General features: G+C 42.8%; 1 protein-coding gene across 3 annotated transcripts in view; it reads left to right on the forward strand.

The window, feature by feature from the left end:
• The window catches only part of TRAPPC12 (trafficking protein particle complex subunit 12), a 169955-nt gene extending 150998 nt beyond the window's left edge, over nt 1–18957 (forward strand). For 2 of the 3 annotated variants that reach the window (XM_075556377.1, XM_075556379.1), the window contains exons 10-12: nt 14154–14254; nt 15437–15524; nt 15815–18957. In XM_075556377.1, the coding sequence (XP_075412492.1) occupies nt 14154–14254; nt 15437–15524; nt 15815–16057 (432 nt within the window). In that variant the 3' untranslated portion in view covers nt 16058–18957. The remainder of the gene's footprint in view (nt 1–14153; nt 14255–15436; nt 15525–15814) is intronic. The other variant, XM_075556376.1, reaches the window with a different exon arrangement.
• The last annotated feature ends 3572 nt before the right edge of the window (nt 18958–22529 follow it).

Here is a 22529-nt window from a genome sequence, read left to right on the forward strand (position 1 = left end):
ATAGCCATGTATGTATGTAAATATATGTAAATATATAACAATGGGAACATAGGTCTATGTACATATATTTATATGTTAACTGTCAAGGTGGCAGGTGGTCATTGGACCTCTACTCAAGCCATACCTCAATTAGAACACTGTGTTCTAATAAACCTGACATTCTGTGATGCGCACCTTCCCAACATGATCACTGATGTCAAAATGGGTGCATAAGCAAATGTGAGGAAAGCTGATGGTGCCCGGCTATTACAAGATATAGTGTCTGGGATCTTATAGGCATCAAAGGACCCAAAATAAACAATCATATCGATGTAAACGAGCTAGATCTGAGTGGAGACCCAAAGCCCACCTATAAATAATTGGACATGACCTCACAGAAGGGTCACAAAGAAGGGACAAGCCAGCCAGGGTACAGTATAGAACTGATGAAATACACAACATCCCTCTAGTTCTTTAATGCTTCCTCCCCCCTATCATGACCCCAGTTCTGCCTTACAACTTCTGCTAGACTAGAGCATGTACACTGGTATAGATAAGAGCTCTTGACACACAGGACAAATAAACCCCTTACCATGAGGGTAAGAGGAAGGTAGGGAGAGAGGGGGGGACCCTATTCCAGTGATCAATGTAGAACCTCCCTCCCCCGAGGGAGACAGCGGTTTGTATAAGATATAAAAATGATCATTTATAATTTATCAAGGGGTGGGAGGGGGAGGAGAAGAGCTGATAGCAGGGTCTTAGAACGTAAATGTTTAGAAAATAATGATGGCAACATATGTACAACTAAGCTTGATACAAATGATGTATGGGTTGTTATAAGAGCTGTTAGAGCCCCAATATAGAATGATCATTAAAGAGAGAGAGATTGAAAATAAATAAAATATTTCTAAAAATAAAATGTAAGAGGCGCCAATAGAATGATTTATTTTTTTAAAAAAAGGTATTTACTCTTCTGATTCAACATCGCAAAGCTGGGGCTGGAGAAAGAAAAGGCGATCCATAACCAGCTTGCCCTGTACTGAACTCTGTAACGTTGTCGATGTTACTCATCCGTTGTATTTTACAGAAAAGCAAACTGAAGCTTCCCAGTGTTGCCCACGCTCCCACAGATAGTGCCTGACAGGTTACATGCATAACCGCGGAGCCCGTCGTTCTTTTAAGTAATAGTTTATCCTGTTCTTCACTGTCTTATTCTTTAGCAACACACAACGCGCTCACACCCCACTGCTACCACCAGACTACTTGTGGAAGGCAAAGACAGCAAGAGCGGTAGCATCAAAGAGTACAACTTGTGGTCTTGTCTAAGGAGTCCTGGTGGTACAAAGGTTAAGCACTTGGTTGCCAAGCAGTTCAAACCCATTAGCAACTCCATGGGAGAAGCGGCCTGGTGATCCAATCCTGAAGCCCCTGGAGCCATTTGGCTCTGTCACATCAGGTCACTCACTGTTAGCGCCAACTTGGCAGCGCACAGCAGCAGCAACATGGCCGTGGCTGGGTCCTGGTGGGATCTCAGTAGCCTTCCTGTCATAGTTTCTAGGGATAATGTTCATTAAGTAATGCGGCATGGATGTCTCAGCTGTGCTCTGAAGTCCGTCAGACCTAGATGTCGATTCTGGCGTTTGTACTCGCCCACTTGTGACACGGCAAGTTACGAAGCTCTCTAAGCTTCAGTGTCCTTGCCTATAAACAGAGTGGTTATAGTTACCTCCTCGGGTTATAGTTGTTGTTCTTGTTGTTAGATACCAGGAGCTCATGCAGAAAGGAAATGTTTTGAGAATAATGAGGGCAACAAATGTACAAATGTGCTTGACACGATGGATGGATGGATGGATGGATGGATGGATGGATGGATGGATGGATGGATGGATGGATAGATTGTGATAACAGTTGCATGAACCCCCAATAAAATGATTTAAAAAACAAGTATATTATGCCTAGAATATAGTAGGTACTCAAGACCTATTATTATTATTATTATTATTATTATTATTATTATTATTATTATCATGATTGTATACTTAAAACAATATTTGATGTCTGCACTAATTCTTCATTACTCTGGAAAACAGACACTCTTAGAAAAAACTTGGTTTGTCTTAATTTGCATAATTTGAGAAGTATATACCGCAAGTGTGTAAAAATTATGAGGATTTTTTTAAAAGCATGAAAGAGACTTCTTCATTGAGAAGCATTTGCATAACAGCATTAATGAAAGTGATAACCCGCTGGAACCAGGGAGCACTTTCCCTGCCCCTGGGACTTGGAGCGGAAACTACGGAGACAACTCCTTGAAAGAAAGATATTCATGCCTAAAGCTTTCCTTAACACGTCCTGTTAAGGAAATATTTTGAATGTTGTTCTTTATTATATCATTGTCATTACATGTTATATACTTTTACAATTACTGAAATAAAAGTATGTTATTTTATTATGCAAACATATAATTGAATATATTCATAAGTAAATGTAACATGTAAATGTAATAAGTGGGTTACAAGAAAACGTTAGTATTCACTGTTTTCTGAGTGGAGTGAGATAGCATTCAACTATGTCTCTGTCTGGTGAAGAGTTTTCACTTTTGGAAGAAAGACAAAAGGGAGGAGAAATCATGTTGGCTTGACCTACTGGAGTCCCTAAAAGTAACCATTAGATTTACCACTAGTGAACTATTTTTTTAATCCCTCTTACTGATATCTCCACTCTTGCCAGTGTCTCTGCATGTGGGGTTTTTCTAAGAGGCCAAATTTCCAGTCAAGACTACAAGTCTTAACCCATCGGGACATCAGTAAGACACTGTACCCCGGGTACTACCATCTCAGGACTTTTCAAGATCACCTTACCCAGTCGACTGCTATATTGCCATCACTCCGCACCATACAGGAAATGTGCCCACAGAAAAATTATAGTTCAGTACATTCTGAATGTTGTCTGAAAAATTCTGAGTATTAAGAATGACGGAGACCATAAGCAAGTTTGTCCTCCTCCTCAGAGATCGCAGAACCACTTATGGAAATTGAGCTCCGTGACCAAATGTTATAATGATCACCAAATACATGCTCCTTCATGTAAGCCCATTTGTACTATATCAGGAATAACAAGATTTAGCCATTTGGGGAAGGGTGTCTTTTCAAATAAGAATGCTATTAGCTTAATAATGCCAAATTTGCTTCAAAACAAGTCATTCGTGCCATATGCTGAGTTAAAATTTAAAGTATAAACTTCCCCAAGACAGGCCTCATGTTGATTTGAAGTCACAGCCAGTCCTAGATCCATTTTTGGTCATACACTGTGATGAAGAGAGAAGCCATGTGCCTCACGTCCAGATCACGAAGATTTGGTTTTATTTAAGATAGCCAAACCACTTTGAGATAAAATCTGGCCTCTGAAGGCCTGAGCTTCTACGCTTATTGCTAATCATACCTTGTCTTCCTTCTGTGCTTCAGGAGCGCCCGTAGGCAACCCAAACATCTATAGACAGTGTCACTGAGCTGGATCTTTACCTCTTGAAAATTCTTTTTTTTAATTGTTAAATAAATTTGAGTTGGGTGGAATGAAACAAGACAACCAGTGTGCAGCTGATCCACAATCAGGTGGTTCAGAAGTGGTCCTGAGTAACATCACTAAGACAGCCTGGAACCAGCCCTCTTTGGGTTAATTTCCTATGTTATGGCTTCCATGCTCTGTTCTCTTCTCATTCCGTGTTCTGAGCCCACTGGATTGTTCCGGCAGAGTGCCACAGAGGCAGGGCTGAGTGCAGACACACAGAGCTACTGGTCATTTACCCCCCCCCCCACCCTTTCCACTCACTGCTCTAACTCCACTCCCACACTAGGCTTCAGATCCTTGTCAACGTAATGGCCTCATTGCCTCCAGCCTCTGCTAGCTCTGATTCATCCCACAGACTGCTACCAATTAGCCTTTCTAAATGCAGCTCTGTCCCTGTCATCTCTGGTCAAAGTGCCCTAATGGCGCCCCATTACCTGTCAGATAAGCCATCAGCGTAAGCCAGCATTCAGGGTCCCTTGGAACTTGGCCTTCACTTCAGTTATACAGCCAGTTTTCTCCCCACACCATACCACCATGCCCTGGATCCTCTCACCAAACAGATAACTTGCTGATGCCCTCAGATAAATGCCATGCTTTGGGTCTCAACTTCTTGTGTGCTGTTCTCTCAGCTTTGAGCACTTGTTTTTCCTCTGGCTGTGCAAATCCTATCCATCCTATCCATCCTTCAGGGCTCAAGTAAAAGATCCCTATAAAGTCTCACTGAACCTCCCAATAAATTCTTGGTTCTTAACTTCATTCCTACGGTATCTATGAGGAATAAATGCACAGTGGTATAAGCTGAGGTTTTAGAATAAGACAGAACCTGAGGGAATCCTGGCTCAGTCAGCCTCTATGACTGTCTGTCTCTGAGCTATCAAATCTTGCTACATTTCCATGTTCTCATCTGCAAAATGGTCATAGGAATGCTATCTGGAGGATTATTGTGAAGATCAAGTGAACTGATCCATATAAAATACCTTGAGTTGTACCTGGGGCATTGGAAGAGCTCAGTGAATGTTCCTGGCTGACTTGTACTGTCTTCCCCCACCAGCTGGACTTGAGGTGTGAAATAGTATCTCCTTCCTTTGTTACCCCCACAATCCGAGTGTAAGTCAGCCGCAAGGGCAAAAAAAGGTCTAGTCAAAATTACCCTTCAAGTCCCTCAGGTTATGTGTCGTTTGGGCATTTGGCCGTGTACAGGAATACTTAAGCACACGAAGGTTGTGAATCTGAGCAGACAATAGGGAAGAAGGAAAGGATAGTCTCCATGGAAATGGCAGAGCATTCAAACCATCTTTGTTCAAAAGGGCTATCCAATCCCAGTTTGTTTCTGCTAGACTTACTCCGTTCATTTTTTAATACTAAGTCTCTCAATACAAGTAACCTCGGGCTTTGTGTGTATTCCAGTCACACAAGGAATGTGGCCTTTATGACTGCTGGTTGTTTTGATTATGGTTTTTTTGTGGTTTGGGGTACCATTTATTAGTAATATAAACTACATACGAGATTACAGAACATAATGTGCTGATGTTCATCTCAATGCTCACTTGCAAATGTTCAAAGATCAATTTTATACAGATTCTGATAAGACAATAACAATTAAAACTTTTAAGTGTTAAATTTATATCAGACTCAACTTATAAGTCAGTGGAAGGGAACGCTTTCCAAAGTCAGGGACTACCTATATAGATGAAAAGATTTGTATGACAGTGTAAAAAATTTAAAAGACAGTAAAAGTACATCAGATAAAAGAGGATGGGGTAGCATTAGGAGTCTATTCTAAAAGTAACTCCCAGGTAGATGTGTGTAGATGTCTTCGTCTCCTAGGATGGCTGCAACAAAATACCATACTGGGTGGCTCTAAAGAACAGCAGCCTGTATCTCACAGTCTGCAGACAGGAGGGCTGAATCCACGGCCTCAGCAGAGCCAGGCTCTGTCCACTCTCGGTCCTTGTGGTTTCGGTTTCTAGCAGCCCCAGACTTGTCTCCATACTCCTTGGCTTTTAGATACATGTTCACCTGCCATCACTGGACCCTTTGTGTCTGTGTATCTGTGTGTCCTCTCCTTTGACCTTTGATAACAGCATTCCAGTATGATCTCTTTAATTCTTAACATCTTTTTTTTTAAGTCAATTTCCCAAAGTCTCATTCACAGATATAAGGGTTAGGACTTGAAGTTTTTTGTTTTGTTTTGTTGGGCCAGGGGAGGGGGAAATTCAACTTATAACAATAACAGACTAAATTATGTTTTTAGGAATAAAAGCTGACATTGAACTAATCATGTGCAAACCTGTGTTCTTAAAGAAACATAGCATTGAGTCAGTGCTTTAAACTCCAAAATAGCAGTCAGTCATGGATGGATCTGTGAAAGAAGAGCCTTCGGGGAAGCATATGTGGCTTTTCATGTATCAAAATATAACGCTCCCTTTTCTAAGTACCTCATCAAAATATATGTTGTTTATAATTATACAGTCTGAAACATCACTTAGTTTGAACCATTCTCCAGTGAGCTGTTGACACTGTACAAAAGCAAGTTTTGTGTATCCATATATGCACACACACTCCAGAGTAGGCTTCAAAGGGTTCATAGAAAAGTTGTGTTAAAACATAATGGAATTTTTCCATGTACTTTTTGAAAACCCCTCATACAGTTACACACAGAGACACACATACTAAACACGTTATGTTTCACACTAAATACTTTTTTGGACTCTTCAGTTTTATACATTTTTTTTAATTTTAACAATTTATTGGGGCTCATACAATTCTTTTCACCGTTCATATATATACATACATCAATTGTATAAAGCACATCTGTACAGTCTTTGCCCTAATCATTTTTTTTCTCTTTTCTTCTTTTACATTTTATTAGGGACTCAGTTTTATACATTTTATAAGAAATCATCTTGCTTTGTAACCATCTCGTAAACAGCTAAATAATACTAAAGTGCATGTATGATAAGTGAAGCAGGGGATTGGTTGCTCGTATAAGCAGAAAAAATAGTTTATGACAGAATAGTTAGTGCACAGATACTTAGGAGGGCTGGGGAGCAAGACTACCCTCGAGCATGCAGCTGGGATAATACCCCATCGCTTCACAGAAGGGTCTCCAGTGCCACCACGGAGGGACCAGGCACGCTAGGCAAGGCTGTCTGTGGACACTGCTCCCTTTCAAATTGCCAGCATGCATGATTGCACCTCAACATAAGGAAGGCAAGAAGCCTCATAATTAGACCACTAAGCAACATTATGACAAAAAGAGAGAAGATTGATCCATAGTCAGCCCCCTTGGAAGCAGCAGTCAAGAAGTCAAACAATATATTTCATGGGGCAGATCTGCTGCAAAGGACCTCTTTAAAATGTTAAAAAGCAAAGCTGTCACTTTGACTAAATATTTGCATCAGGGTTGATTTGAATGTATAATTAATTGGCCACCATACTTTGTTTTAGCCCTGCTGTTTCTTTCCAGGTCTGCATCTTGGCTCCTCAGTTTTCGGGCTACTGCACTAACCCCTCCAAAAAGTGACCAGACCAGACATCATTAAATCAGATTTCAAAGCAAAGTTCTGGAACAAATCAAGACGAAAATATTTGTGTAGCCTGTGCTTGTGCTTTGGCTGAAGACTCTGTAGCAGCCAGTGTTTCGCGTGGACACTGCCCTGTGGCCCTGGCTGCAGTGCGCCCGCGCTCCTCCTGGCTCCTCTCAGGGCCCGCTGCTCGCAGGCCCTTCTTCGCCTTTCACCTTGAGTGTGGGGCAGACATGGCTGTGTTGTCACTGTGTCTCATGGAGTTCCTGTTCCGAGCACATGCCTCGTCGTGGTCACTCTCTTCCTTGGCTAGGAATGGCCTCTGAGAGGTCCTTCAGTCTGAGAAGGTTTTCTTGGGGCAGCAGGCGTGGGCTCCCTCGCGTCTCTTTCTAACCTGTAAGCCAGGTGGCTTGTGCAGAGGAGCAAGGGAAAGGCTTTGGTGGTGTTCTTTTTTGTCTCTCAGTCCGCTCTAGCCAAGACCTGCTGTTGCGGTCATGGCCAGCATGGCCCGTAGTGGGAGCTGGGTGTCCTCTCGTTCTAGTCTCAGAGTAGAGGCTGTGGCTCCTAAGAACTAAAGCATGTTACAGTGTTTATTTATCAAATGACTGAGCTGGACAGGTTGTGTCCCTTTCCGCCCCTTCCCTCTGAGAATGTGTAGAGGACAATGTGGAAAAGACAGTCTCCTTTCTTTAGTAATGCCAGCCTTCCCATTCTAGTTCAAACATTCTCATTAAACCGCCCTGAAACATGAAAGGGACACACTTCACTTTAATTCTAAGGTATAAAAATATGAAAATGATGTCACTAAAATAAAATAGGCAGAAGCCTCGGGAAAAAAATATGATCTAAAAGAATCATGATAATGTTAGGTATGTTTTCATCTAAATGAAGATAGACTATGGACATTAAGTTTCTAGAAAATAATATACTGTTGGGTTTATACTGTTTTTACTGCACCTTCTCCGTGAGTTTCCGATTGGATTCCGTTTCTGAGATACTTGTAAAATACCATGTGACCCAAAAGTAGGAGCCTCGTTATCACACCCAGAATTGCTTAGATGGAGAGGGAAGAGACATTGGAACGATTGTACAGCGCCTCTTGATATTACTGAACTATAGAATGGTATGATATGTGGATTATGTGCCAATAAAACGGTTTGAAAGGAAAAAGAGAAAGAGACATCAGCAGGTATCACTGAAGGGTCACTACAGATGCCTCACTCCGTATTTGATCACCCAACAACCAACTTCCAATTTTAACATTCAAAATGCATTTGACTTTTGAAGCGTTATCTTAATTCTTTACATGACGTTCACAGCATAACTCTGGTGAAAGGTCACCTATTCAATGTGTATGCTATTCACATTCCACGTAGAAAATTCTGACTTGAAAAACACAATACATTAAAGAATTGTACTTTAGGTCTACTACCTAGATATTGAAAAATGAATCCCGTTTTCACCTTTGCCTAGTCCCATGGGTATGATTTTATATATCCATATGCCCTGCCATCTACAGTGTACCCAGGAGCCAGGAAACATTCCTTTATTTAGACACTGAAGGCCTATTTCTGATCATGTCTGCATTTTTAGATATCTCTTCATCACTCGGAACCTGCTTTAGAGCAACGGTACAATCCATGCAGAAAGGAGACGTGGCAGAGGGGTATGGTGGGGAGGAGGAGGGCGCAAGTGAGGAGGAAAGACAGTCCTGATAGAATAGGAATTTCTACTTCTGAAAGGAAATCTGTTATAAAAGAGACTTGGGACATTTGTATTCCAAGAGAGTTTCTCATATACTCTAAATTAAAGATCAGCAGCAGTCCTGTAAACATATGAACTGTAAACATATGAGAAGCATTTACTCATACTCTTCAAAGTTATTTCACTCTGACTTAGATTTAGCCTCCTCAAGATGTTTTTTACACTGTGCGGTTTTCTCTCTTGGAAACCTAAGCAGACCATAGTCAGAATAAGACATGCTGTGTGGGGCCTAGGAGTCCGTGTTTGTATCCAGGAAGTAGCCTTTTGTGATAGAGAGGTCAGTACCCAATTGCAGGCATGCATGACTTTTACATGAAACCAATGCAGCTATGAGAAAGAAGATTATGGCTGTGTATGTGGGCCAGGGGCATCCCCACCTCTTCCAGATCAGGGATCTTTGGTGCTCCAGGACAATTGCTGAAGAGTAAGAGCCAAACAGTGATCAAACAGAAGAAAGCCTTAACGGTATCAGGAAGTATAGTCTAAAATCTGGCATCTAAGGGTGTAAGGACAAAAGCAGGAAACTGTTCAGTATTGTTTAATTTTATAATTGAGCAGGACTTTGCTGAGAACCAAAGGGACCTTGACTCCAATAATTTTAGTGGAATTCTGTTGACAGAAGCCAGATGGCATTTGATGGTTAAACGCCATGTATACTTGAGTATAAGCCAACCGAATATCCACCGAGGCACCTAATTGTACCACAAAAACTGCATTGAAAATGTACTGGAGGAGTCAGTGGAGGGGCCTGAGGGCTCGGCCCCCATACCAGTTACGTGGACAACTGACACCCCACCCCCCAGGAGAATTTACTTTAGAGGACGGCACTGAAGCTGCAGCTAGGGGAGAGGGACATGTCTCATCAGAGCACACGGGAGCAAATCAATGGGGAGGAAGAGAGTCGAGCACATCCTGGCTCACCACGTCTGGAAGACAATATCCCCGCTCCAAACAGCCAGTGCACACAGTGGATCATATGACTAATCCCACTATGTGACGCAACACCCATGGCCCTACAGGGGGCAGCACTGGAGATTCGGTTTCAGGATTGGCCTGGACTGACCCTGCAACACCGAAGCAAAACACTAAAGGTGTTTAGTAGAGCAACGTGGTGAGCAGAGCACGGAGCTCCTGAGGAAGTCAAAGGATAGTCTCTGGGCCCGGAGCGTGGCACCCCATCGCACTTGACTGGAGGACACGCCTAGAGGTCAAAAATCAGACTTTGATCTAGTTACAGGTTTTTCCTTTTTTTTCTTTTTTAATTAATTTTTTCTTTTATGGGTTATTGGCTTTCTTTTTGTTGTCATCGTTGTGTTCTCTTTTGTCACTTTGTCTTGCCATGCCTTGTTTTTTGGTGCATATTATTATCTCTGCAGCTCTATCTAGATAAGAAAGGCTGGATGAACAGTCTGGAGGAAAAAACAACGGGACCGATGGTTCTGGGGGACATGGGAGGAGGGGGTGGTGGGGGTAAGGAGGTGGTGTGGACCAACCCAGGGACAAGGAAGCAACAAGTGATCCAAAATTAGTGGCAAGGAGGCTGTGAAAGGCCTGGTAGGGATTAAGCAAGGGCAGTGTTACCGAAGAAATTACTAAAACCCAAATGAAGACTTAACATGATAGTGGGGCAAGAGAAAACTAAAAGGAAACAGTGGAAAGAACTAGGAGACAAAGAGTATTTACAGAGGTCCAAATACAGGCATGTACATATGTAAATATATTTACACAGGATGGTGGGGACATAGATCTACATGTATATATTTATAGGTTTAGTATTAAGGTAGCAAATGGACATTGGCAAGAACACTTTGTTCTATTAAATTGGCATTCCATGATGCACACCTTCCCAACATGATCACTGAAGACATGTACATAAGCAAATGTGAAGAAAGCTGATGGTGCCCGGCTATCAAAAGATATAGCATCTGGGGTCGTAAAGGCTTGCAGGTAAGCAAGCAGCCATCTAGCTCAGAAACATCAAAGCCCACATGGAAGAAACACACCAGCCTGTGTGACCACGGGCTTTCGAAGGGATCAGGTATCAAGTATCAAAGAACAAAAATCATACCATTGTGAATGAGGGTGGGTCAGAGTGAAGACCCAAAGTTCATCTTTAGGCAACTGGACACCCCCTTACTGAAGGGTCGCAGGGAGGAGACGAGTCAGCCAGGGTGTGATATAGCAACAATGAAACATACAACTTTCCTCTAGTTCTTAAATGCTTCCTGCCCCCACTATCATGATCCCAATTCTACCCTACGAATCTTGCTAGACCAGAGGATGTACATTGGTACAGACAGGAACTGGAAACAAAGGGAATCCAGGACAGATGATCCCTTCAGGGCCAGTGGTGAGAGTGGCGATACCTGGAGGGTAGAGGGAAGGTGAGGTAGAAAGGGGGAACCGATTGCAAGGATCTACATATAACCTCCTCTCTGAGAAAAGTGGGTGAAGGGAGATGTCGGACAGTGTAAGAAATGACAAAATAATAATTTGTGAATTATGGATGGTTCATGAGGGAGGGGGGGAAATGAGCTGATATTAGTGGCTCAAGTAGAAAGCAAATGTTTGAGAACGATGATGGCAACAAATGTACAGATGTGCTTTGACACAATGGATGGACGTATGGTTTGTGATAAGAATTGTACGAGCCCCCAATAGATTGATTTTTTTAAGACATGGGTAAGATATGGAAAGAGTGCTGTTGCATTGTGAGGATTAAAATTAATATCTCAAAACAAGATGTGAATGAATCACTGTTGACTGGAAAACCCATTTGCTCTATAAACTTTCACCCAAATCACAATTTAAAAGTTGGTTTTTTTTAAAGAAGAAAATTACATTCCTCGAGAAAAAAAAAAAGAGAACCTGATGCAAAGGACTTAAGTGGAGAGCAAATGCTTTGAAAATGATTGGGGCAGGGAATGTGCACATGTGCTTTATACAATTGATGTATGTATATGTATGGATTGTGATAAGAGTTGTATGAGCCCCTAATAAAATGTAAAAAAAGAAAAGAGAAAATGATTAGGGCAAAGAATGTACAGATGTGCTTTATACAGTTGATGTATGTATAAATATGGATTGTGATAAGAGTTGTATGAGTCCCTAATAAAATGTTTTTAAAGAAAATTACATTCCTCAAGGTAAAGCAACAGTGCTAAGGTAATTAACTGTCCAAATGGTTCTGTGTCCTTAACACAGAAAATTGTATCTCTTTACATGCAACTGTGCCGTGGGGCAGCTCCCATTCAAAGGGCAGTTCAGGGACCCAGGCCCCTTCCTCTTCTAGTTTGACCAGCAGAGACGTGTGGCTTCCAGTTGATGCGGGAGGGGAAGAGAGCTCACACCAACTCTCCAGCAGACCTAGTGTCCCGGCCCCGCTGACTGCAAGCAACTCCAAATCCTTTTTTCATGAAGGAAGGAGGAATCTGTATATAGGCTGAGCATTTTTCATTTCTACCTCAGAAAGTACACTTGGAAATTGTTGCTCCAAAGGACAAAGCCAATAGGATGGAAATGCAGAGAAGTGTGTCTCCCTGGATTGTGAGAGAGAGCTATGTATCTCTATATACATAGTTAGAAGTGTATCTCCCTGGATTGTGAGAGAGAGCTGTTTTAAATAACTCCATGCAAGTAAATGTTCACTTAGAATTATCAGTGAACATTTACTTGCATGGAGTTGTTTAAAAACACAGTTCTCTCTAATAATTCTTTTAATTTTACTTTCCTTTTTTTCTTTTGCTTTTTTAAAAAATCATTTTATTGGGGGATCTTACAGCTCGTTTAACAATCCATACATCCATTGTGTCAAGCATATTTGTACATATGTTGCCATCATAATTTTTTTTACTCACAATTAGAACATTTATTTTACTTATTTTTTAATCATTGTATTGGGGGCTTGTACAACTCTCATCACAATTCATACATACATAAATTGTGTCATGCATATTTGTGCATTTATTTCCCTCATCATTCTCAAAGCATTTGCTTTCTACTTGAGCCCTTGGTGTCAGTTCCTCCCTTTTTTCTTATAATTATTTCTTTTGTTTCTAATTTGTTTATTTTTCTTGATTAGTTTATCCACATATTGGTTGTTGTTTTTTTAAATAAGTTTGTCTAGATGTTTTATAATACTTTTGATTGCCTTCTTACATTGTTTAATTTTAGCCTGCCACTAATATGTGGGAATCTGGTAGGATTTCAGGTCCTAATTACATTTTAATAATTTTGAATAAATAAGCATTTGCTAGTCACAGAAAGATTGGTGGATGGAAAAGGATATTCAAATTTTTTCTACTACATTCCACTAAAAAAAAAGATCTCTATCAAATATCTACAACCATTTGGTGTAGCTTGTCAGCACATGGGTTTGTGGATTGACATACCTGGTTCTAAAGTCCCGGTCTATATTACTTGCTAGCTGTGTGACCTAAGGAAATATACTGGCTTAAAGCCCTGACTAAAACTGAAATAAGGTCAATGCCCAGTCGTTAGGAGTCAGGGCTCTGCAGATCAGCTGCTCACTCCACACAGTATTAAGGGTTCTTTAAATGTCTGGTAATTGTGAGATTTTATTTTTACCAGCCTCACTATGGCACAATACTGTGGTAGTTTGAAAATATCTGTTGTTACTGCTTTCCAAAACCACTGCTGTCAGGTTGACTCCGTCTCACAGCACCTCTCTGGGGCAGAGCAGGGCTGTTCCTTCCGCTTGCCAGAACAATACACGTTCCTGGTTGCCATCACTCACCACCCATTGAGTTGATGCTGACTCATAACAACCCTGTAAGACATGGTAAAACTTCCCCTTTGAGTCTCTGAGGTGGTAAATCTGGGCAGGGGCAACGAATCTCATCTTTCTCCCACAAAGCAGCTGGTGGTATCAAACTGCTGACCTTGTAGTTAGCAGCCAAATGCTAACCCACTCCACCACCAAGGACTTCCTTAGTATACAAAATCTTTCCAGGTTGGTTGTTTTGGTTTTTTGGGGGGTTTTTTTTGAGGGGGGGGTTGTCTTTCAGTCACATTTGTTCATTTTTATTTTACTTAGTGCTATGCCGGTGCTTATTTAAAAACATTTAAGCTTTTAAACTGTAAGACTTTTTAATAAGGCTTGTGTATGAACAACTTCTGAAATATAGAATGATAACATTTCTACTGTAACTTAAATGTCTCTGGGTTTAAGGAGATGAGTTAGTAAATGGATACCAGTTTCCCTAGCCTAACTACCTTCACATTTAGTATGTTAGGAACCATACATGTGGGCATAGATTTTTCTGATTTGTTATCGAAATCATTTCATCCAAGCAGATTGGAGACATAAAAACAGCAGAAAAGTATTTTCAAGATGTTGAAAAAGTGGCACAGAAACTGGATGGACTTCAGAGTAAAATCGTGGTTCTAATGAACAGGTGTGTATTTTCCCATTATATATGTATTTTTTCCTGTAATTTCCAAGAGAACTAGAACTGTATTCCTGAGAAGTGAAGCCCTCTGGGGCAGTGGTTCTCAGTCTTCCTAAGACCGCGACCCTTTCATACAGTTCCTCATGTGGTAGTGACCCCCAACCATAACATGATTTTCCTTGCTACTTCATCACTGTCCTTTTGCTACTGTGATGAATCATCATGTAAAGATCCGAAATGCAGAATGTACTTCATTGTTACAAAGTGAACATCATTAAAGCATCATGATTAATCACAAAACAATATGTAATTATATATTGTGAACTATTTCTAATGACAAATAAATGAAATTTTGTCTTGAAGCAGGGTGTAGCATGGGTAAGTCTTCACAATCTGCATGTGGGCAGACCCTTCTGGAGACGGCTAGAGGAGCGGTGTCTGGGTTCCTAAGACTATTTTCCATGGTCTTAGGCGACCCCTGTGAAAGGGTCATTGGACACGCCCCCCAAGGGGTCGCGACCCACAGGTTGAGAACCGCTTCTCTAGAAAGTGTCTTAATTCTGCATCTCAGAACAGAGACTGCATAAAGCAGGTCTACAAGGTATTCTGATGTTTTCGTGCATTTCAGCGTTATTCGTTTAGTCCTGAAAACTGATTTTAAGTGGCTTTCCCCCCTCTTTTTTTGAAATTGCTGCTTATATTGCCTCCAATTTCAACATAAATTTGCATAGTTGTTCACTCTCTAGCAGACCAGGCCTTTTGAATTCATATGTTTTGGTGTTCTGCGATCAGTTTCTTATGTCAAACAGTCGTTAGCTTTTGTGTAAGCATGTTTATTAGATGAAATCTTTGCTCAGTCCAAATCATACCCAGAGGAACAGAAAATAAAGGAATCTGTTTTACACACCAGGAAATCATTTTAGGTGAACTTCCTATTTCTGAATTCATGGAAGTGAGACTTACTCTCATTCGCCAGCCAGAATGTATGATGTGGTTCAATCAGCTGAACTGTCACTTCCTCCATCTGGAAAGCATTAGCACCCAGACTACTGCTAATTACACTCAGCAGAGCCAATGTCCAGCGTCCCCCTCTCTGCGGGTCTGCTGGGCCGCCGCCCTGTCACTCTCACTGGTACCAACAGCAGCCGGACTCCCTGGTTAACGGCCTTTGTGTTGCTTGTCTTTCAGAGCTTTCCTTCAGCTCGGGCAGAATCACTTTGCAGAAGCCCACAAATGCTTCACAGAAATTTTACGAATTGAGCCAACCAATGCAGTGGTAAGATTGCTGAGCAGAAACAACGTACAGTCACCCAGGGTCCCTCAACCTTTACTGTAGATTCAGAAAAGTACATGAAGTCCGATTGAAAACAGCACCTGCAGACCCACAAGCCTCCCACAGTGGTTTGGGGAGGGTTTCCAGGCCTGCCTGAGCTCCAGCCTTGTGCGCACACAACAAATGGCCGTCCTGGTGCTTAGGAGCCAGGACTCAATTCAGGAGGCAACCCAGGAGGTCTCCAGTATGTGCTCTCTTTGTTCTAATTCTGCACGCGTGCTCCCTTTCCCTAGGCTAATAACAATGCGGCCGTTTGTCTGCTTTATGTGGGCAAGCTGAAGGATTCCCTCCGGCAGCTGGAAGCCATGGTCCAGCAAGACCCCAAGCACTACCTGCACGAGAGCGTGCTCTTCAACCTGACCACCATGTACGAGCTGGAGTCCTCCCGCAGCATGCAGAAGAAGCAGGCTCTGCTGGAGGCGGTCGCTGCCAAGGAGGGGGACAGCTTCAACACGCACTGTCTCAAGTTAGCCTAGGCCGTTGCCTCTGTCTAGTCCCTCCGTGAGGGACGTGGGTGTTTACAACTGTGTAAATAGGAACTAACGTGTGAAGGAAGTTCTGACTCAATAAAATAACCTTCACTGTTGTTTGGGAACATGTCTTCTTGATCTTCAGCCACAGCCCAGGCTTAGACTGTGCTGACAGTTTGCTGAACTTCAGCCAGCTTAATCCCTGCAGCTCTGCCGCTGTTTATGAGTAAAGGGAGTAAACATGCTATTACAATGGTGTTCATAGATGGAGGAAACCCATATTATGCACGAGACCCTTTTGTTTATTCTTGGAAGCCAACCTGCTCCGTTTATTAATTTCAGAATATCCTCAGAGAAAAGCTGAGACGTATACTATGAACCATTCTCACAGGAAGACTCTGTGTTCTGGAGGACTTATAAATAATGGAGGAGAAATACCAACCACAGACTGTCATTCATCTTCTTCATTTCCCCCTCCCACGCCCCAAAACTATAAGGCATCAATTTTATTCATCTGATTCTTTTTCAGCGTTACGCTGAAGACCTTGGACAAGCCTTGTGATGGGTGCAAAAATCCATCATGACTTCTCCTGTATATTATACGAGGGGGGTTGCTCCATTCAGGGGAAAGCAAGTAGAACAAAGGAACCTACCACGCATAACAAAGCAAGAAAGAGCACTTCCAATGTATGGAAACAGGTGCATTGAGACACGCTTTTGAACCACGGCGTGTGTGTGCGTTTAAGTGTCCTTTCATGCCTACGTGACACTACAGCTGCTTGCATATTTACAGAGCCACAAGGCCACTTCTGAAAAATCTAAAATGCTTGAAAATGCTTTAACTTTAGTAAGGAATTTCTGTCAAGAGTTCCTTAAATACAGTTCTCTTCGAATACATTTTTCAATATTACTCGTTTCAAGGACTCTGTGATCTAAACATCTATTGCGTAAAGCAAAGCTGTATTCACGTTGAAATCAAGTAGAAGTGTGGGTGGAGCATCTAGCAGGCAGACTGTCTGAGTGTCCTTCCTGAAAGTGCCAGAAAAGGAGATGAGCCGGCCAGAAAGACGAGACACAAAAGAAGTCTGCGAAATGAAAGGCAAAGATACTATTTTTTAAAAGGTGTAATGTGAAGCCCTTCACCAGGAGAGTTTTCTTGCAGTTTGGCTGCAGGGGATGAGAAATGGAGCTTTTCCTTTGCTCAAACCTGGGACCAAACAGTGGCGAATCAGGCAGCCTTGGGGGGACTGTAAATGGATCGTGGAAGCTGTCATTTCTAGGTCAATGATTCAAAGCGGTCCCAGGTCAGTTGTGCATAAAAGTGGGTAATATTGCACAGTCTGGCACTGAACATAAGCCAATCAAATTAGAAATGGGAATCATTGTTCCTTATTAAAGTACTGGCATCGTAGAATGCCCTCACCTCCCACCAGATCTGCCACCATTCCCAAATAGTGGCACCTGTAGTGAGGAGCCCCAGAAAGCTGGACCTGCTAAGTGGAGACGGACCACCCCCATTTTACCTATCTCAGGTATGCCTCAGCATACGACAGTGACAGGGTGTTAGCACTTCCTTTCTCTTTTGGATTGATTTGCAAATTCTTAAGGACAGAAGAGAAAACATTTTGCTATGGATATCTATGACCACTGGGATAATCTTTATAATTTATATAGTTTGCACTCAATTTTATCTTAAAACTGAAAAATGAAAATTACATGCATCCCTAAAAATCAATCCTAGAGATAGAGTGAATGGTTATTACTCAAAGAAATTAACTACCTTTTATGAATTGCAGCTAGGAGACTGGGAGCCTCATTAGGTTGATATTGAACTCAATACTTCTTGAATGCCTATGCCTACACCATAAACCACTCTAGAGAATTGCCTCCCCAGTGATCATAGCAAGATCATTTCTTGAATTGATACCACAGGCAATAAACTAGTGCTACATGTTACCTCTAATCATTACCACCACCACCACCACCCCCAAAATACAGGGCCTTCCCAATAAGGAATTGGTATTTTTACTAATGTAACAACACTATGGCACATTTAGGAGCCCTACTGGCTTAATGGCTATTTAAGCATTGGCTACTAACCACAAGGTCAGCATTTTGAAACCACCAGCACCTCGGAGGGAGAAAGGCAACCTTAAGGAGTTAAAAGTCTTGGAAATCCGCAAGGGCAATTCTACCCTGACCTATGGGGTTGCTGTGAGTCAGAATCGATGGTGTGGCACCAAGTCTGGGGGTATTCTTTCTTTGCTTTGGAAGCACATACTAAGAAGCCCTAAGGGCCACACGGAAGGGTATGACATAGCACTGATAAACCACAAACCTGTCCTCCAGTTCTTGAACATCTCCTCCCCTTACTATTGTGGTTTTTATTAGTTTTAACTCATTAATCTTGTCAGATTTGCATAGGTTCATTTGTATACTTAAGATTGTTAGATACATGAAAGCCAAGATAAATAACCCTTCAGAAACATTAACGGGTACGGGGGGTGCGGGGAGATAGGGGCCTGATGGCACTGATGACTGTGTAACCCCACTTGATGGGGTCGAACAGCAGAATTGTACGCGAATGGATACTCTGGGTGTGTAAGATATGTCAAAGAATAATAAGGGTTCCTGGTGGGTATGAGTGGGGGTGGGTGATAAACGGGCGCAGATATCAAGGAGTTCAAGTAGAAAGGGAATGTTTTGAAACCGATTGTGGTAAAAATTGTACAACACTGCTTGATGTGATTGAATTATGGAATGTTAAGGTATCTGTAAGAGCTCCCAATAAAATGATTTGAAAAAGAAAGGAAGTCACCCTGCACAAAGCATGGAATACAGAGATGGCTGAGTTTCCTACACAGGACAGCTCATTCATGAGCCTTATTGACAAAAAGAACACTTGCACATCTAGTAGGTATTTGGGGAAATAGATTCCATAAAGACCAGTACTGATGCTACCAAGATCCCTCCCATCGTGGACCGCTCCCTATCAATCAGTACATCAGCTGCCTGGTTGGCCCTGTCTTATAGCCAGACCCTCTGCCTTTCCCGACAGGACCACACACAGAAACACCCACCCCCATACACATACAAAGAACACATCATCAGAGCTCGCACTGGGCTGGCTTGTATTCAACTGTCAAAAGCGTCCCACCAGCCAAGGCTTTATTCTGCTCTGGTCACATAGTCAAAAATCTGTATGCTCAGGGAGCATCAGCATAGAGCTAAGGGCGTAAATCTTGCAAGTTAGCATGGAATGTGAGTGACATGTCTGTAAGAATGGTGTAGGGACCACATGTGACTTCTGCATTCACGAGTATGGAGGAGAATCAGCATCAGCCCTTGGCCGATTTCTGTGCAGTACAGGTTGGACATGCCTCTACCCTCTTGCTTTGCCAAGTGTTATCTGACTTCAAGACACTTAATGATCCTCTGCTGAGTCTGACACGTCATTGAAGTGGCCACACAGGATTAGGGACAATACTCCCAGTCATGGGGTCTTTACAGAAGTTAATAGGTTGCATTTCGGGAGAAGAAATGTTAAGAATTCAGTTCTTTGGTCTATAGTACCTCTTCTCAGCCCAGACCGCAGGCACGCCTCCCTCTGGTCCATGATCTCTTAGCCTTGTGAGTTCTTCACCTCTGTCCAACTCCATTCAACAAATGTGACAAAGCTCCCGTGGGACTGCAAGAAATGTGCAATAGGATCCCCACTCCAGAAGCAATTCTGCCTAAAGGTACTCAGCTGGCTTTACTCTCTCCGGGGGCCAGAAAGCCCGCCAGTCTGTTTCATGCTCTGACTTTTGGCTCTGCTACCACTCCTCCATCACTCCTCTCCACCATCCAAAGAGGTTCAGTGCGAGGACCTCGGAGGACAAAGGATGTCCTCCACTCCTGCTCGTCTTTCTTGTTGGTAGTGAGATCCCATGTTCCTGCTTCTGAGATGGCTCACTTTATACCCAGCAGGATGCACATCCTACCGGTAGCTTTCTCTTCAGTCATTTGGTAGAGGTTACGACGACTGTGTCTCAAAGAGCCACAGTTGGAATTGCAGTGCACCCCGGGCTCTTTGGAAGCTTGAGTTCAATCTGTTTTCCTTGGGGCAAACATTTCTGTGTTATTTTAGTGGTTAGTGTCAAAGCAGATACTACTCAAAATTGCATACTTCATTTCTGCTTCGCTCATACCTATTTGTGGGCTTAAGGTCCCTGGCCCTACACCTGAAGCGGCCACACTTTTGATACCCATGACTAGTCCTGCGGGGTTTCTAGGTACTTACCCTGCACATGAGGTGAGTTTGTCCCTTAAATGTATCTATGCACTTTGGCCTTAGAGTCTACATTTGACACTTGGGTGTTCTGTTAGCGCTTCCTGTTGTTAGGTGCTATCAAAGTGGTTTCTACTGGTAGAGACACTGTGTCGCAGAAGCTCGGCCTGGTCCTGCACCATCCACCACTGTTGCAGCCGCTGGGTCAAGCCATCTCATCGAAGATCTTCCTCTTTGTTGCTGGCCTTCTACTTTGCAGGCATGAGGTCCTGTTTCCAGGGACTGGTCACTCCTCATAATCTGTCCAAAGTACATGAAACAAAGTCTCCCCATCCTCACTTCTAAGGAGAATTCTGGCTGAACTGCTTCCAAAGCAGCTTTGTCGGTTCCCCTTGCAATCAGTGTTCTCCACCAACACCCCAGTCCAAATGCATCAAGCCTCCTGCTCTCCGTCTCCGGTGTCCAGCTTTCACTGTATGGTGGACAGCTGGAAACACCGTTGACTTGCGTGAGGCCCACCTGAGTCCTCCGCGTGACCTTTTGGTTCTTCGACACTTGGAAGAGGCCCTTGCACAGCAGATCTGTCCAGTGCAACATGGCTATTAATTTGACATGCTGGTCTTACATCCAACCAAAATTAAATCCTTGAAACTTCTATCTTTGCTCCATTTATCATGAGGCATATTGATCCAGTTGTGAGGATTTTGTTTTCTTTTCATTGAATTGCAATCCATCCTGAAGGCCGCAATCTTTGATCTTCATCGGTAAGTGCTTCAAGTCTTCCTTACGTTCAGCAAGCCAGGTTATGTCATGTACATATTGCACGTTGTTACTCTTCTTCACAGAGACCAACTCCTCAGATCACCTGCTCAGCATACATACCGAATAAGTGTGGGGAAAGGATAGCATACATAATCGAAACCTTTCCTGACTTTGAACTATAGTCTTTCCTCATTTTGTTCCAACCACTGCTTGTTCTATGTACAAGAATCTCTGCAGCTCCCTGTCAACATACTGCTGCAACCATTTTTGAATTATCTTCAGCATAAATGTACTTGCTTGTGATCCTAATGATATTGTTTGATAATGTCAACATTTTTTGGAATCACCTTTCTTTGAAATAGACACACACACGGACCTCTTCCCGGCGGTTGGCCAGGTAACGTTCTTCTGAATATCTTCACATGAGCAGCAGGGCTTTTCAACGTGTGATCCCAGGATCAACATCAACAGTTCCTGGGAAAGTGTCAGGAATGCAGATGCCCACTGCAGCCCTACCAAGTCAAACTCTGGAGGCAGCCAGTCTGTGGACCATCCTGCCAGGTGATTCCGATGCACCCTAAAGTGAATGACCTCTGCGTTAGCTTCCTGAGGTCACAGCAACCCAACTTTCTCAGCATGTCAGAGAGGTTTCAGGAGTCTAGGACATCCTTCAGGTTTTGCTTGTAGCAGTTACCAGGCCCTGATTCCATAAGAAGACACAGGCATGAAGGATGCAACTGCACGGAATCCTGGCTAGGTGAGATCCAGGCCACCAGCATCCCCAGCTTTCATCCTCAATGCTAGGTTTCCTGCCACACTTCGCTCTGAAAGGACATTGGCAGCAATCAGATGCTAGTGCTAACCAGGATGTCTTTCCAACCGTGCTATTATCTCCAGCCTCAAAGGCCTCGAATTCTAACTTCATCCTCACAGGTAAGGGAGGCCCAAAAGCAGCCAAGGTGGAATTGTTCACCATTTCAGAGAGCGGAAACTAGAAATGAATTTCATTTTACTTAACAAAAGGAGAAGGGGTGTTCTGGCATATTTGACATGGTGACTCAATCTAATGGTCCACTGGGGATGTCCTCACCTCACCTGGAGTAGCTGTCCCTCGGAGCGAGCCTCACCTGAGCACACACGGGCTTCTGCAGGCCCAGCTAGAGTGTGAGCTTCCCCTTGGCAGACCTCACGCTCCTCACACTCTTCTGTTCTCTCAGCACCACATGCACCTTTGATCGCAGAAAATGCTCTTGGATAAGTAAGCACGGTGGCACCTGCCTGGGTCTGGTCCTCTCCTGTGGCCAGGGAACTTACACAGACGGCCAGCACGCACTTGGGGAAACTCCAGATATGCCAAGAACGCTGTTTGTATTACTCTCTAGTCCATGGAGCTTAGACTGATAGCCTGTCTTTAAAATTTTGCAGATGAAATATCATGGTATTAAT

This window comes from Tenrec ecaudatus, chromosome 8 (assembly GCF_050624435.1).
Source record: "Tenrec ecaudatus isolate mTenEca1 chromosome 8, mTenEca1.hap1, whole genome shotgun sequence".
NCBI lineage: Eukaryota > Metazoa > Chordata > Mammalia > Afrosoricida > Tenrecidae > Tenrec > Tenrec ecaudatus.